The 16588-nt window shown below is 39.5% G+C and overlaps 1 protein-coding gene across 1 annotated transcript; it reads right to left on the bottom strand.

Annotated features, from left to right (window-relative positions):
- Positions 1 to 6063: 6063 nt before the first annotated feature.
- On the bottom strand, positions 6064 to 7933 carry nmur1b (neuromedin U receptor 1b). Its single transcript, XM_030774770.1, has 2 exons — positions 7042 to 7933; positions 6064 to 6434 (listed from the first exon to the last, which is right to left on the bottom strand). The coding sequence occupies exons 1-2, from the start codon at positions 7931 to 7933 to the stop codon at positions 6064 to 6066; spliced, it is 1263 nt and encodes a 420-aa protein (XP_030630630.1).
- Positions 7934 to 16588: the final 8655 nt, after the last annotated feature.

Below are 16588 nucleotides of genomic sequence, written 5' to 3' on the forward strand. Positions count from 1 at the left end.
ATGGCAAATTGTTCATAAATACAGAGTAGTGTTTAATTTTAGCACATATGCATTACTATGTTCAGATCCTGCAAAGAATACAAAACTCATTCAGTTTCATATTCTATTTGCCAACCTCTGATCCGTTTGACCTTCCACACAGACGAGGCACGCTCAGCACAAAAAAGGCAAATTGTCTTGAAAATCTTTTTGTGACCAGCCAGCTGTAAAATCCATCTCGAAGGGCACGGGGTGGAGGGGGAATAGGGGGAGGGGTTTTAGACGAATGTCCCAAAGAATGTTCAAAAGACTGTCCAGCCAAACTCACCGGCTGCCACTGAACCTCACAATACAATTTAATAAAACCATTTATCAAAATTCAATGTCTTGTAATTTGACAGCTGCCTACCTCATGGAAACTTGACATTAACAAGCAAAAATAAACTGGCCAGGCCCATCAAATCAGCTGGGAAAATAGTAGGCTGTCAGCAAAAGACACTTGTAGCCCAATGGAAATTTGACTATAAATAAGATTTATTCTTCTGTTGTTGTTGTTAAATATTGAAATGATTTAATTCATGATGTTTAGACTTTAGAAAAATGTGATAAATACAGTTTATATCAGAAATTAAGTTTAAATTTCTTACCTTGAATTAGGATCCAATCAGTAGTCCATGCGGCAGGTCAGGTCGTGGCGGGAAAGAGGACCGGGGGGGGGGGATGAGGGGGCTAGAGGGGAGGCGGGAGAGAGAAGACAATATGAGTTTAGTGATACGGCTAGAGGCGATTAGTGGGTAGAACACCTACTTAAGCCGAACCATTGTAAATGACATTTTACAATGGGCAAGTGGTGTTTACTTTTGAGAACTGTGATCAAGAGTGTTCATCGTATGTACCAGCTAGTCGGCAAGAACTAGCTTGTGCCAGAGACTAGATACGGACTTTAGCCCACACAGCAAACGCTACGCAAAGACTGTGCTACCGAGGTGAATTGACGAGAGCGAGAGCTTGAGAACTCCGGTGGGTGTAAGCAACCGCGAACTCCTGCCTGTCTTTGAAAGTCTCCAGGAACGCCGTTTAGGACGTTTCCCCGTTCACCTGCCCTGCGCGCAGCTGTGAGGACTACAGCCATTGTTAAGGCTTCCCGAACACAAGCTTCGTTTCAGGCCTGCTCCGGTAACTCTTTGGGTATCCTTTTTGATCTTTTATTTCATAATACTGCCGGCTTTAGGAAGTGGTGTATATGTTATTTGAATTGTACTGCAATTGTGTTTGTTTGTTTGCTTGATAGCGTGGCAACTGGATTTTTTACGTTATCCAAATTCACTGTAAGGGACTTTTGAAAATTACAGTTTTTTTCCAGTTGTGGTGGCAACTGGATTTTTTACGTTATCCAAATTCACTGTAAGGGACTTTTGAAAATTACAGTTTTTTTCCAGTTGTGGTAATCTTGAACTTTCAGTTTTGGTTTCTGTAACTGAATACCTATAATTTACATAAATAAGTAAATAGTGTTTGATTTACACTTACCGTTTTTGGCATTTTGAATATTTCCTGGTATTTGCATTTGAGCAGATGGTATTGATATCTTTGAGTTTCAATTATTACTATCCTAATTCATTGTGTATAGTGGGTGTGTCACATGTATAGACTTGTCTTGAGTAGGTTAGTCACATGAGTGACAGTGTTTAAGTTTAAAGATTTAATTCTGTTTGAATGTCAGTAGTAATGGGTGATAATTGGTTACCTGTATAAAACATTGATTACCAAAGAGAAAGAGATTTCTTAATAGACTTGAATTCGGGGAGCACCCCCAAATTATAGCCTCGGGAGCTAGGGGGCGCTACACACTGTATGACCTTTATAATACAGCCGTATACAGAAAGCTGCTAACTATTATAAATGACCCTGGGCACCCCATCCACTGTGAGTTTGTGCTACTCTCCTGAGGTCAGCATTGCAGAATGCCTGAGAAAAACCAAATGTTCCTGGTGCAATGAACCTGATCAACAAACTGCACTACTTTTAGATATTTTCCTGTGATCATCAAACTGCACTAATTTATTCATTTACTTAGCTACGTATTTATGATTTATTGGTTTGTTTTAATTTATTGCTCATTGATTTGTTCTCTTGTGACCAATGTATAGGTGTATTCATACTGTATATACTATATTATTGCAAGTTAAGGCATGTTTAATGTGCCTGGTGGAACCAAAGATCATTTTTCTGTCTCTGTTGGACAATAAAGTTGCATTTGCATTGTTAGCTTGGTTTGGTTTCTACAGGTCTTTAGTTTAGCTTGAGATGCCACAGGCCTCTGCCATGGCAGGGATTCAGATCATAAGTTTTGTTTTGTTTTATTTTTTTAAGGGACATACACTGTCAGTAAAAACTAATACATTATACAACTTGTCTACATAAATAGAATTTGTCAACATAATTTCTCAAAACAGAACAGGCAGACAGCTGCTGCAACAAATCATTAATGTCATAAGACTTTTTGTAACTCTTAAGCAAACTGAACCTCCTAACAAAAATAGTTTATAACAGTGTTGTCAGTGTTGCTGTATATCTTTTTAACATGATATCTTCTTGCTCATTACTTTTTTTTCTTTTCGAAAGTTTATAATACTGTCTTACTGGAATGGCAAAATCAGAATGAACAATACATTTAAATATTTGTTCAGCCTGACTTCAATCACCCTGACAAATCAACGTCATAGAACAGCACAGTTCAAACTAGAGATTAGAATCACCACAGACAGTAAACTTGGTCAAGCTATCTGGGATTTAATGGTGAGTAGTCTCAAATAATGTAAACACCTTGCACCATTGTTTAAGTCTGTCCCTCCTCAGGGCAAAGGTATCAAATGCATGGGCAAGTCAGAATCAGGAGCAAATGACAACAGTTGTAATTTAATACGGCAAGTGATATAGCTGGTAAACCTCATGAGAAAGCTGTGCTGTTTTTGGATGCTGTTCAGTTTCTCTTGGTTTACATATGAGTATGTCTATTAAAATGGAGTTTGCCCAGAGATTCTCAGTCTTAGTAAACACCCTTGTCAGTGTTGCTTAGATCAGAGACAGCTACCTAATCTAAGGCATTACCTGGACTTTTCATGAAAAAAAGAAAACATTGCAGATGAGGCAAAGAAAGTCAGAGAGAAAGTGCCCTCCAAACTAATCTAGGGCTTGTTAATTAGTGGACATGTTGAATCAAGTCTCTCGGTACTCTATATTCTGTCAAATGAGGTTCTCACGAAGCTGTCAGACTTTGGCCTTTCAATCATGAAGTCCTAGAGGTTTTTTGTTTCTGTTAAATACTCTATCACTGATTGGCTGAAGACAGAACACAGCTGTTCCCAACAGAATTTGCAAGAGGAAGAAGCAACTTCACATCTGGCTTCTGGCTTTGAGACCCATTTCTTGTTTTATAGACTGGAAACATAAACATTAATGCTCTTCCCATAACCACACTGACCAGTTTTTTTTCTTTCCTACTGAATGCAGAGGCAGTCAGTGGAGTTAACGGTGTTATCTAAAAGTAGGGACCAATCAAGAAGAACTGAGACATATTAGCCCTGAAATACTGTTACTTAAGTTTACTGAATTTCCATGTGTTCTGGTGTATGTATGGTTGTGTGTAACAGAACACATTTTGTCAACTGTCAGCTTTTCTCCCTTTCAGAGCAGTCTTCTTTAGATGGTGACTTTGACTCTCACCTTCGCAAAAGAAAAAACGTTGCTTTTCTGAGCACCATACTTTGCACAAGAAAAACACTGGTCTTTTAAATTCATGGCTTATGTGATTTAAGATTTTCATAGTACGTTTTGAGCATAAAATATTTCCCTTACCGTTTAAAATTGCATGCTAAATGAAAAATGGGCCTTCTAAGAGGTTTCTGTGAGCTGGTTAGTGTGGTGTTTTTGTTTGTTTGTCACAATAAGATATAGACCACATAATAAATTCATGACTTTGAATCCTCTGGGAGCAAGTCTATGGGTACTGCAAGAGCAGAATGGGCCCATTTTTATGGAAAACCTTTGACAGAATTCTGTAAGGTGCAGCCATTATCCTATAAATGGCACATGGTAATAAAGCCATAACTCTGTTGTGCTTGTCCAAGATCCTCTGACTGAAATTGTGTGGATGAATTTAATACATTCAGTTAGCTCATAAATTACATCATGGCACAACAAATTATGCCCATAAATGTCAAAATGATGGAATGCTGTTGCATGTAATGTGCTAAAATATGAAATATATGCAAAGGACAATGTGACAGTTATTTCAAGGTATTCACCAGGGCCTGGACTTAAATTGTTTTTTGTCTTTTTGTTTGATATGTCTTGAAAATTGTTTTTAAAAACTTTTCATCTATTTTTGTGCTTGTGCACTTTGGTGTAAAAACTGAACACTTTCTGGAAATTTTCAGAGCGCCTACTCACCTCCACAAACCTTTGTGCGGTTTAAAGATGTTTATTTTCATTATGTTAATTAAGGAGTCATTTTTCCATGTTACCTTTTAGCCTTGCTTGCTGATTGTTGGATAATACTTGTTCTACCTGGATTGAAATAATAGTAGATTCACCTCTGTTTGCAAAAAATCTAAAAAAATCTATCACTTATAGGCAAAATGAGTTCATAGGTAACTGTAAATGCCCTCTCATGCTTTCATTGATTCCACTCATTAAGTTTTAATTAGCCTTGCATATTCACTGAGGCTGCTTTGGTTACATGACACACTGCGTGGTATATACATCATATGTAATTAAGTTATACTACCTACAGAGAACAGGGAAACCTACCACTGGTGTAAAACAAACAAACAAACAAAAACATACTAATCAAGATACGTCTCTGTGCATTTAATGTTGCAGAAAGATCCGGACACTTTTTTTCTGTTGCCACAAGCTCTGGTTACACTGTACATGCTAACAATGACTCAGAGTTCTACAGCCTCTACTGCCCAAGAAGTAAGAATTCCGGAGGAAGAATCATACAGGAAAGCTTTGATAACATTATAGTTGCCGCCAGCACAAAAACATCGCTGTTTTGAATAAGACAGTGTATACAAAGTTATTCAATAGCTAGTTCTAAGTCAAGCAGGTTTGACTGCTAATGACTTGCATATCGACGAGCTATGAATCCTATCTTCCATTCTTCCATTTGCTCACATAAAGTGTTTGTCACGGAAATATGATGTCTACGTTCACTTAATACCCAGTGAATTTCAGTACAGAAGACGACAACTTGCACAACGCAGAAGAGCTGTCGTGGTGTCAGATAAATATCTCCGATCTTTTACAGAAATAGCGAGTAGCTTACATGAAAACCATCGATACTAAACAATTGCACCATCTTTGACGAGATGTTTGGAGTAAAGATGAACTGTTCATTTTAAACAACGTACACATAAAGCATCTTTACTACATACTGCATTATATATATATTAATACTGCAATTTATATTCATGTGTGTGTGTGTGTGTGAGAGAGAGAGAGAGAGAGAAAGTAGCAAAACTCTAAATAATAGCTTATTTAGGGACTATACTTCAATTCTGAGAGTGGTACAATAAAACCTTTTTGCATGGTCAGTATGTCGTAACAAGTCTTCTTCACTCTCAGTTGATGCTGACAGGGTGAATAAATTTCGTAAGCACTGTGTGTGTGTCTTTTATGCATGGTGACACAAAGTCAAGAGAGAGCAATTGTTCGTCGCTGACTGCACAGAACATATTCCGCCAGGCATGCAACAAGTACACGGGACAACAACAGCATCAGAAAGATTAATATAACACTGACAAAGGCAACTGAAGTCAGTTGGTCAGATTCAGTGGTTGTTTGTCTGAGTTTGTCCTCCAGCCATTACTATACATGCATTATACAAATTACGCATATGTATTGTTATTGTCTCTGATATTTGATATTATTATCACTTCTAATAAAAAATGCTTATAGCGACATACGTATATTATAGCTCATTATGATGACTACAAAACATTCAGGTAGCATCTCTGCAGTGGTTTAACCATGGCAATAGTTCTCCTCCTGTAATTGGGTTTCAGTTCGAGACCTGGCTCAACCAGAAAGCGATCTTGTTCGAAGAATTCCAGATCGATAGCTGCGCTCCGAGAATGTACAAGTTTCCTCAGTGGCTCCGGTAGGAGTGGGAGCTTTCTCACTGCTGCGTAGCGTTACCTGAGTCACTGAGCGACGGTGGTGGCCCCGTCGGCACGTCACCTCGCGGAACATTTCCCTAAAACGTGTGGACATAAGATTGTACAGGATAGGGTTCACAACCGAGCTCAAGTAGAAGAGAACGCCGGAGACCAAGTGGACGTATTCGAATGCACGGTGGTGGTCCCCTGTCCAGTCTTCTATGTAGCTGTACATGACACGGTCTATGTGGAAAGGTGCCCAACAGATGCCAAAGACAATCACCAGCACACCTGAGATTTTAATTAAGAGAAAAAAAAACATATAAGAAAACATTAAATGCTCAGCTTGGCTAATTCTGTTTGCTGTTAGTGACAAAATATTGTAAAGATATATAGTCAGATGTATAACAAATCGTTGTCATTTAAAAACCAGGACTGACTTGAGCCTTCTCTGGAGTAGGTTGCATTCTCTACAGGTCTAAACTTAGACAGCCATTAAAGTGTAGTGTTATTGAGTCAATATATTCATCATGTATCGAGACATCATATGTATATGATTTGTATGAATGGCAAGCATGGACATCCAAACACTGTTGTTGTAGTGCACATACACATAAACCATGGCCTTTTGGCATGGATAGGTTGGAATTTGAATTTGTGTTGAATTTGAATTTGTATAGGCACTTATATTGATCAGGTACTTTTTCAAAGGAATTGAACCTACAGTTTTCACATCTATTTGAAGTATATTTGCTGATCAATTCCTGGAGCTTGTCAGAACATAGTCCTTTAGCTGCATACCGATGAACACACCACTGTATTTGTGTGAGGCCAGCAGGCACAGACAACTGGAAACGCTTCATGCCTGAATTAATCAACAATCTACAGGAGCACTCACAGAGCATCTTGTTGATTTGTCGGTGTCGAGATTTCTGCTTACAGCCTGGCCGCCTGAATTCAACCTGTCCCGATCCAAACGTTGTGGCCTCTCCCTCCGCGGACCCTTTCAATGCTTTCCTTTCCTTGTGTAGCTGCAGCCCAATGAGGAGGTAGAACACGCTGATAATGAGCATGGGAAACAGGAAGAAGAGCAGTGCGGTAACCTGCACCAGCAGATTGTACATCCAGGTGGGTTTTACCAGATGGCAGATGGCTGATTCGGGCAAGTTGCACTCATAGGGCTTCAGGGTGCGGATTCCGTGCAGACTTGTATTAGGTAATGCGCAGAGCAACGCCACGGCCCATAGCACCAAGATTACACGTTTGGCGTGTGCCGACGTGATCAAATGCCTGGCTCGAAGTGGGTGGACCACGGCTATGTACCGCTCAGCGCTCAGGGCCGTCACATTGAGCACGGAGGCGAGGCACACGGTCTCAAAGAGACACGTCTTGAAATAGCAGCCCATAGCCCCCAGCAGGAAGGGGTAGTTGCTCCAGAGCTCATAGAGCTCCAGTGGTAAGCCCAGCAGCAGTACCAGAAGATCGGACACGGCCAGACTGAACAGGTAGTAGTTGGTGGGTGTGCGCATCACTCTGTAGTGGAAGATGACAACACAGGTAAGAACGTTGCCAAATGCGCCGACTATGAAGATGAGCAGATAAGTGATGCAGATGGGAAGGAAAAGGGGAGAGCGACGAGGCCCCAGGTACTCCTCCAGGTACGCGCTGTGGCTAAGGCATAGGTTGGCTTTGTCTTCATTGGTAAACTTACACCCCTCAGAGCGGAGACAGCATGTCGTATCCAGGATGGAATATAGAGAATCGGGGGAGGAGCAGTTGAACTGGAGCATCATGTATAACAGAGCTAAGAACACAAAGGGAGAACTGAGGGTCATCACATGAGTATTTCCACTTGACACTTGAAGCCATATCACAACAAACATGATGCAACTCTTATATATGACTCTTGGGGCAGTGAATATAAAGTCATACGACTTTTTTGGTTCCGATCGTGGAGATTTTTCTCATTTAAAATATTTTTTGATTCAGAAGAGAATGTTCCACAACAGTAATCTATTACTTGCAGCTTTTGGTTTGTCCTTGAACACATGCTGAGAAAATTACAAATTACATTCAACTTTTGGCTGTGCCAAATTTTCAACTGTTTAGATCGAAGCAGAAAAAACATAATAGTTTTTCTTACATTTGAATGGAAATCTTTGGATGGAGCATTCTGAAGCAAAAGTTACCTCAAGAGGACCAAAAGCTTTAAGTAGCTAACATGGTGAAACTAGTAATACAGATACCGCCTGTTCAAAGTAATTTAGAACTCAATGTGTCCCCTCAGCAGTTTCAATTTTCTATACACTCACAAGGGGGTAGGGGGGTTGGGATGAGTCAGGGGAGTTGTCTGAAATCAGTTTCTCTGTCAACTGTAAAAGCAATGCAGAATGTAAATATGTTGTAATTTTCAAAGGAAAAAAAACTTGCTTGCTGTTTCTCTATGAGCTGTCCCATTTTACATTTCTGTTTGTCATAACACAATGAAAATGTGTATTCAATACAGAGAAGTGGATCAAAACTTCAGTTCATCAGTACATACAGTTTCATCAATCTGTCCTCCAAGTAGCTGACTTCACACTTTTCATATTTCATTTCACAGGGTACTGGTTTTACATAAGTTCTTACGGTGCACTTTCTTTCAACACTGTGTTCTTCTGGGAACCAGTTTGTCTCTCTCTCTGTTTAAAAGCCACAGCAGTGAAATGAAAGGCAGAACAATGAAGCAATGCCTGAACAACCCTTCCAGCCTTGTTACAACACAGAGATAAAAATAGTTCTTAAAGGACATGTAAACTGAAAGGCTCCACAATTTAGTCTGGAGCAATTAAGATGCTGTTGTCAACCTGTAATCACAAATTAAACAAAACACATCTGAGTGGATGAAATAGAGAAACTTCATTAAACAGTTCATCCAAATCACACCTTAAATATCTCTTTTTATGACATTTATTTATTAATTTATTAAGATAAAATCATAAGAATTAGGAATACTTTTTTGATTTGAAACTGTTAAAGAGGTTACAGGAAACTTCAAATGTTAGTTTTCTGTAAAAGTATTCTTCTTTCTTGAGATGTATTGAAAGATAGTTGAAATCATATGTCTATAATAACTGTAGCTACAAGATTAAAATGGAAAAAAAGAGGAAAATAAAAATGGAAAATAAAAAGCAGCTTTAGCATGACACAACACTAAATGAAATGACATTGATAAAAACCTCACAGATTCTGTCGCCTCATTCTTTTTATATGTACAAATATTACAAGTGTAACATGGTGCGTCCGATATACAAGTTTGAAAGTAATGCAAGAAAACACAAATGCATGTCTTTTTGGTTGACTTCAAGACATGAGAAAAACAAAAATCACTGTACTCACTGTATTCAATTCAACTGCATTCCCAATCAACCTAATTTAAAACAAACAAACAAGTTAAAACAAGTATATAAAGCAGAACACTGTCCCTATCTCCTCTTGAAGCTGCCCCAATATGACACTATCTGTGGAACAGAACAGTCTAATGTATGAATTTACTATAAAAGCACTGCAGTTTACAGATGCTCTGAAAATAAAATATTGAGCCAGGATCAATGATAAATACAGACATATTTATTGTAAGAGATTTTGACACACTCTTCAGTGCCTTCAGTGGAGCGTCAATGCACGAGAAAAAGAGAAAACATTTTTGACAGTACTTTGTACACTTTGTTTTAAGATTGCATTCAAGCTTATTTCAGTGTTGAAATAAACATTTCTTTTTTTTTATGGTCTACAGTTTGGTGCTATCTGTCGTTGCTGAGGAAAACAAAGATAAAGTTAGAAGAAATACACCATATTTGAAAATTAAAAAAACTCACCTTGTTTGTTCCCTTTTGATTTTTGTTTTTAATATGTCCTTGTAAATTTCTCTAAGGAATATCTCCGGTGCAAGCCTTGGGGTGTGTAGTCACTCATGACTCTTCTCTGTTGTGTACCTCAGTATCTTGATGGTCTCTGAAGACCTGACTATTGCTTGTGTGTTTTCCCTCCATCCATGCCTCCAATTAGATAAGATGTGTGTGTGTGTGTATGCGCGTATCTTCGTATTCTGGCTCTTAAGTCTAGTTTAATAGATGCAGGGTGCTTAGCACCACAACAAAACTCATCTCTCTCTCTCTCTCTCTGTCTCTCTCCCTGTCTCTCTCTTTTTCTCTCTCTTTCTCTGTCTCTTTCTCTGTCTCTCTGATGACGTTCAGCTCTCCTTCTTTCCTTCCCTTTGTTTCTTTCTCCTCCCTCTTCCCTCCCTATAAAAGCAAGTACTTCACCTCCCCTAATCATAATGCTTCTTGTGCACCTACTGTGTGAGGTCTGAATATTCCTCTCTCTCTCTCTCTCTGTCTCTCTCTCTCTCTCTCCCCCTGTCTCTCTTTTTCTCTCTCTCTCTCTTTCCATGTTTGGTAAGGGGATGTGTGACACCGTGTAGTGAACCTTCTCTGTTTACAACATCATTGTATGCAGCAGTGGCATGGAATGGGTTGGAGACAATAACGTATAAACAATCCATGTGACACAAAATACATCTAATGGAAAGCGTATGGATCACTAACCAAATAAGACTTTAACTTGACCTTCGGTTTTTTGCTTCTTCTTCTTCTTCTTCTTCTTCTTTTTTTTTACATTTGGCTCAGCTAAGCCCCTCAGGTAGTAAAACCACTTGTCTGTATTTGTCTGTTGGTTTGCTCCTGCTCCTATCTCTGTCTGTTTTAGTCCGGCCATGATATCATGAACTTCCGTACCTCCTCTGAAGTCCAGCTGACACAAGGCACAAATGAGTACAATTGGCTGGCACAATTCATTCACACATCATAGCTGTGTGTTGTAGAGCACTGGATGTCCTTCTCTGTGACCGTCTTATTTTATTCCATTTGTTTGATCATCCTCAATTAAACCCCATTGTCAGTCAACACCACTGTATGCTAGACCAGGTCGACCCAGCATTCTGGTGTTGATACCAAAGCAAACTGCCTCTGCCCGCGCATAAGCCTGTTATAAAAGAGCAGGTTCCAGTATTTTACATGCCAATCTACTTCTCTTGAATATAATTGTGCCTTGGAGCAAACTACCACGTAAATGTTATGTAACAAAAGTCTCAATGGCCATTTTATGTATAATTTTTTAGCTTGTTTATCTCTATCCCTTGTCCAGGGCAATTTATTGACTGCAGTGGATGAAGATGTCTGACTGAGCAGCCCAGTTTTATAGTACTATTCCCATAACAAGTATTTCTTAACGCGAATTGTTATTCCAGCAAATACACACAATTCCATTCAGCAACAACAAAAGAACACACAGACAGGGTCCTCATCTTTCATTCTTCACCATAGTGTGTTGCTCTCAGACAGTAATAGAGAGACCCTTGGGAAGAGGTGCAGACTAAGAGGTCTATGTTTCTAGATAAATGGTGACAACGGTCCACACAAGAAGGCTGGAAACTTGGATAAACTCCATAATTTGTGTGGGAATGTTTGTTAGTGGCACCCTACACATCAAGTCCATGTTGTGAGGGTTCCTTGGGGAGCCAAAACTCTCAATTTGTTTAAAATCCATTGGACATTGCGTTTAATAGAAAAACATTAAAGAAAAAAAAGAGCAAGTTAGCAAAATGCAGTGCCTGGGACTGTGTGGTGATGTAACAAGGAATTTGTATCTCCTTTGGTTTATATACACATTTCATCTTGAGCTTAACATTAGATGACAGACAGATCCACATCCTACAGCCATACTAGAACACAGAAACAAACATACTGGACAGAAGATGTCTCAGTTCATTGCCGAGAATCAGTACTGTCACAAAAAATGAGTTCATGACTTAATTTGGTGTAGATCTTAGCCCATAATCCCAAACCAAACAAGCCAAAACTAAGGAGATCATTATCTCTTAATGGTACCTCACAATCTGCGATGACTCTCAAGGCAGAGAGACACTTTAAAACACAACGTGAATAAGAGGTCAACATTTCTAGGGAAGTGTTGATGTTGATTCAAGGAAGAGAGCTGGAAACTTGGATAGACTCCATATTGTTTCAAGTGTTCTCAAGGGGAGGAATCAATATCCAGTCCTCTCCTGACACGCATTACATAGTGTCCTCTGAACTTCATCCGTGACATTAGTTAAAAGAATTACACCTCCTTGGCATGTGTTCTTTTGTTGTATCTGTCCGTAAGTCATTCCCTTACTCTAAGAAGTGCAAACACACTTCATCGTTGTCTCTTGTTTCACAATTACATGGTAACAGTGCACTGGCAACCAATGGATCATGCAAAGGAAGGGATCCAGTTGTCAGAGGGTTTCGTGAGTCTGATGTGCCCCTTATCAATGCACTTAAGCTTAAGGCTGCTCCAGAGGTGTGTGCTCTCCTGCACAGAAAGCAATAATTGTGAGTTGGCGCAGATAAAAGCATCTGTTAAAAAAATTACATTTAAATCGACCTTCTCATTGCCTGGCTTAGATTGAAATGTGTGCTCCGCAGCTGTTTCGTACGATCGTGTTTATTCAGAGATGTTTTAGCTCTGATGTGTTTGCATAAGAGATGCTTTAGCACCAACAGGAATTAGGTGTTAGGCTGAAAAGCATGTCATCTTTTGAGAGTGTTCAATTTTTCTTAGAGCTCAGAAACAAAATAACCAAATTCTCAGTAAACTCTTTTAAACACAACATTGCTGTGGCAAAAGGGATAGCATTTGTTACATTCAAGATGTCCTCCAAGACAGGGTCACACAGATGGGCAAAATAAAAAACTATTATTGAGTGGTTTTATTTATTGATATCTAAAGGATCTGAATGGTGTTCCACTGTTATTTAAGCCCCTATCACTTTCATTGTTACCGGCCGGTCTAACAATTGGTACACATAAAAATTCTTTTAACCTAACATGTGAGGATGGGGATTTTTGGACACAGATCATTTTGCAGTAAGAAATGACTGTATTGAGAACAGACCAAGGCTGTACAATCCATGTATTGAATTTGCAGGATGGAAGTTTTGGCTTACATCTTCTCCCTGTAATTGAAATCCTTTGGCAGCAAGCAAGTGAGTGTAAATGAATCCTGTAAACAAAAATAAATATAGTAATAAATAAATTAACAGACCAGATTGGCAGGACCTTCCTGAGCTAAAGCAGACTCAAAATAGTGAAGGATAAATCAAACAGCACTTATACAATAAATCAGCCAGGAGAGCAGCCCTGGAAGCCAAAATGCCTCTGCGATGCCTTTCAGCAGCACCATGGGAATTATTGACAAATGCAGCGGGATTTTATTAGGGACCCGTAGCTTTCTGCTCATGTCGATCTTTGAATGACCCCCATTATTTGGGCAATGGTGGACAGCTGCCTATCTCGTATGAGACTCCTTATAGAAGCACTTGGTTACAAGTTTACTATTTTTAGGAATGAGATTTGATTGGTATTTAGGTGAGGAACATGTATTACATCATAGTAATGATTTTCCCATGGTGACTGTTTAGCAATAATCGATTGCCATAGTGACTTTGCTCTACTCCTTGTGAAAGAGTAGCTATAGAGACCAAACACCATCTGTCATGTCTTTAGGGGCAGCGTTCAGAATAAGTAAATACCTCATGTACAGTTTTGTTTAATGCTGCTAAAAGAAAATACCGGCAACTTTCTTAATGTACTGCATAATTTGCCAACTCCTACCAAAGTGTATAATGTAAAATAAACTGTGCTGCTCTCTTATATTTCATGCTGTTCAATTTATTTTTCATGAGTTGGCCCGAAATATGTCGAGAATACTTTGAAATGGTCCAGAAAACATAACTTTACCATTAGCTATGTGTAATCTTTATTTTCACAGCTGCATTTCAGACATGATCCATTTACAAAACAGGTTTGGAAAAACAGTTTTTGCTTATGTGAGAGTGCACATATCAGTCATCGAAGTCTCTGTGAATAAGTGTGTCTTTAGAAATGCCCAGCTCGCTCTGGGAGTAACGTTCACTAAAAGAGCTAGCAGGACCCTATTGATCAGGACTAAGTGATTAAGTGGGCCTCTACACGAAGAGTCCACAGGAGGTGTGTTCTGTTTCCAGCTGTGTACAAATCTTTGCCATGTGCCTCTTTGACCTCAACCATAACACAATTTCATTTGCACCAATAACAGCACCAGCTCATTTACAGACTGTGATGAGAAACTCCAAACTGAGGGGTTACAGGACATACAGCAGGAAAAAATGAGAAAAAGAGGAAATGGGATGTTTGTATTGCCTCTTACCAATTGAAACAATGTAATGTCGGAACCATTCTTCTCAGCATTAGACATTTTGTTGTTATGCGGTTGTAACCAGTGACAATTGAGGCTAGCCTGGCTGGCCATGTTTCATCTAGCACTGATGAACGTGAACTGAAGTTCAAGTGAGCATTGACTTTGAGACCGAGTTCATCATGCTAGTCTCAAATTGAGCCATCAGCATACACAATATACACTGTGGTTATCAAACTATGTTGTATTACAAAAAAAGAAGACAAAAGAAATTTCAAGCACGTACATCATCTAATGTGAACAGTCTTATAAATTAACACTCACGTTAATTTTTCTCTTTTTTCAGAAAGGGCCTCCATATCCTAACAAAAGTATGAGAAGACCCTTTCAGTGTGTATTTACTGTTTTCTAAGTTTAAGAAATACATAACATCTTTGACCCATTGGGAAAATTACGGAGGAGCCTGTTGTTTCCATTTTAAAAGGATCAAACGTCTTGCAAGGAGTGTAGTGAAGGTTATGACCTCATAGGTTTTGTTTGGTAAGAGAGCACAGAGTTCCTCTGATATTAAATCAAACAGGGCACAGACTGGGTAAGGGCCTAATTGAATTCCATATATCTTGCTGAAGGCTTTCAAAAGACCTATCCAGAAGGTGGAGAGATTTGCCCATCTCAGGGTTGTGGGTTCGAGACCCACATTGGGTAATCGTCAAAAAACAACTGGGCAGCCTGTGGCCTGAAGAGTAGGGAAGTGGGCTTGTGACCAAAAGGTCATCAGTTTGATTCCCACTCCTCTGAATATGTTTGTGCTCACTCAGATGGGTTAAATGCAGAGTCCAAATTTCCCTTTGTGGATTAATACAGTATCTCAAAAAAGAATTAAGTCTTCATCAAGGGCATGATGGCTTAATGTTTGGATACATCTTTGCCACTTTAGCATTAGTCAAATGCACTCTGTGTACCACTTTCAGTTGTATTTAGCTGTGTTTAGTGGATGTAGACGATGTGTGACCTAAGACAGAGTCTCATTGGTCATCTGTCAAAACTACTCCGAGATCCGAGTACAAGGCGCTTTTCAGATGTTCAGTAGAGTGTGGGTTGATGTTGCTAATCTGGAATATCAGTCCTTTATGGTCTGAATTCAATTCAAGGATATATTTGACATGTGATTCTATGGGCTTATCTGGAAATGACTTACATGGCTTTTGTGCAAAGCTCCTAATATGTAGGTGTCATGGTTAAGGCTATTTTGTCAGTCTATTCCTTATGCTTCTAGTGTTTCCCTTTCCCTGTGCTCCCCCTGTTGGTTTGTCTTCTCTGTTGTGTGTGTGTGTGTTGTGGGCGTGGCCTCTCTCTCTCTCTCTCTCTACACTTCCAGATTGCCTACACACCTGTGATCAGTCACCTCATCATGTCATAGTATTTAAACCCCGGTGTTTCATCCACTCGTCGCCAGATCGTTGTTTCAGCCTGTGTGGTAGAACTCGCTTCTCGGTTTCTCATTGTATTCTATTGTTTTTTTTGTAGTTTGCATATCAGTGTTTATCTGCCTGTTCTTTCTCGAAAGGATTACCTCTGTGCCACTCCGCATCTCCAGTGTGCCCTTCGCCTGCCTGTCACCCTTCAGCTCCGTCTCCCTAGTCCCTCTATTCCGCCTCGCTCACAGCTCCACTCTGCAACCTCGCTCATCATCCGCTTCCTTACCTGCTACCTTCATTTCCTCTGCCTGTTTCCATCTCCATACTACAACCTGTCAATAAACCCTCCTTCATTCTAAACCTGAGTTGTGTTCTGCATTTGGGTTTCCTTAGTTGATTGTCACAGTAGGTAATGAAAGAAATGGTTCTTAGGTAAGTCATAGTTTTGGCATAATTGAGAGAAAGATGTAAATATGTCTTCTATATATAGACTGTGGATTGCTCTAATCCCTTTATCAGACCATAACATAGGGTAAATGCAGGGTCTGTACAGGGGGGGATGAATATGTGATTTGATTTAATGTGGAAGAGGATAGAAGTTCCTTGCAGCCCAAAATGTCTTCTAAACTGAGCCCATATTCTGAGTGAGTGGTTAACTATGATATTTGGACTCACATTAAGTGACAAGGCTGCACAAACCACTGAGCACAGGTTGTGTTGGGATGATCTTTTCATTGTTTTTTGATTAACACACTATGTCCCCTCTGA

This window comes from Chanos chanos, chromosome 5, assembly GCF_902362185.1.
Source record: "Chanos chanos chromosome 5, fChaCha1.1, whole genome shotgun sequence".
In the NCBI taxonomy this organism is placed as follows: domain Eukaryota; kingdom Metazoa; phylum Chordata; class Actinopteri; order Gonorynchiformes; family Chanidae; genus Chanos; species Chanos chanos.

Bases quoted from the DNA above. Each gene is read 5' to 3' on its own strand.
- nmur1b (XM_030774770.1), bottom strand. From the start codon at position 7,933: ATGCTCCAGTTCAACTGCTCCTCCCCCGATTCTCTATATTCCATCCTG. The intron at 6,435-7,041 runs GTGAGTGCTCCT...TTAAAATCTCAG, and splicing joins ACAAATCAACAAGATGCTCT to GTGTGCTGGTGATTGTCTTT.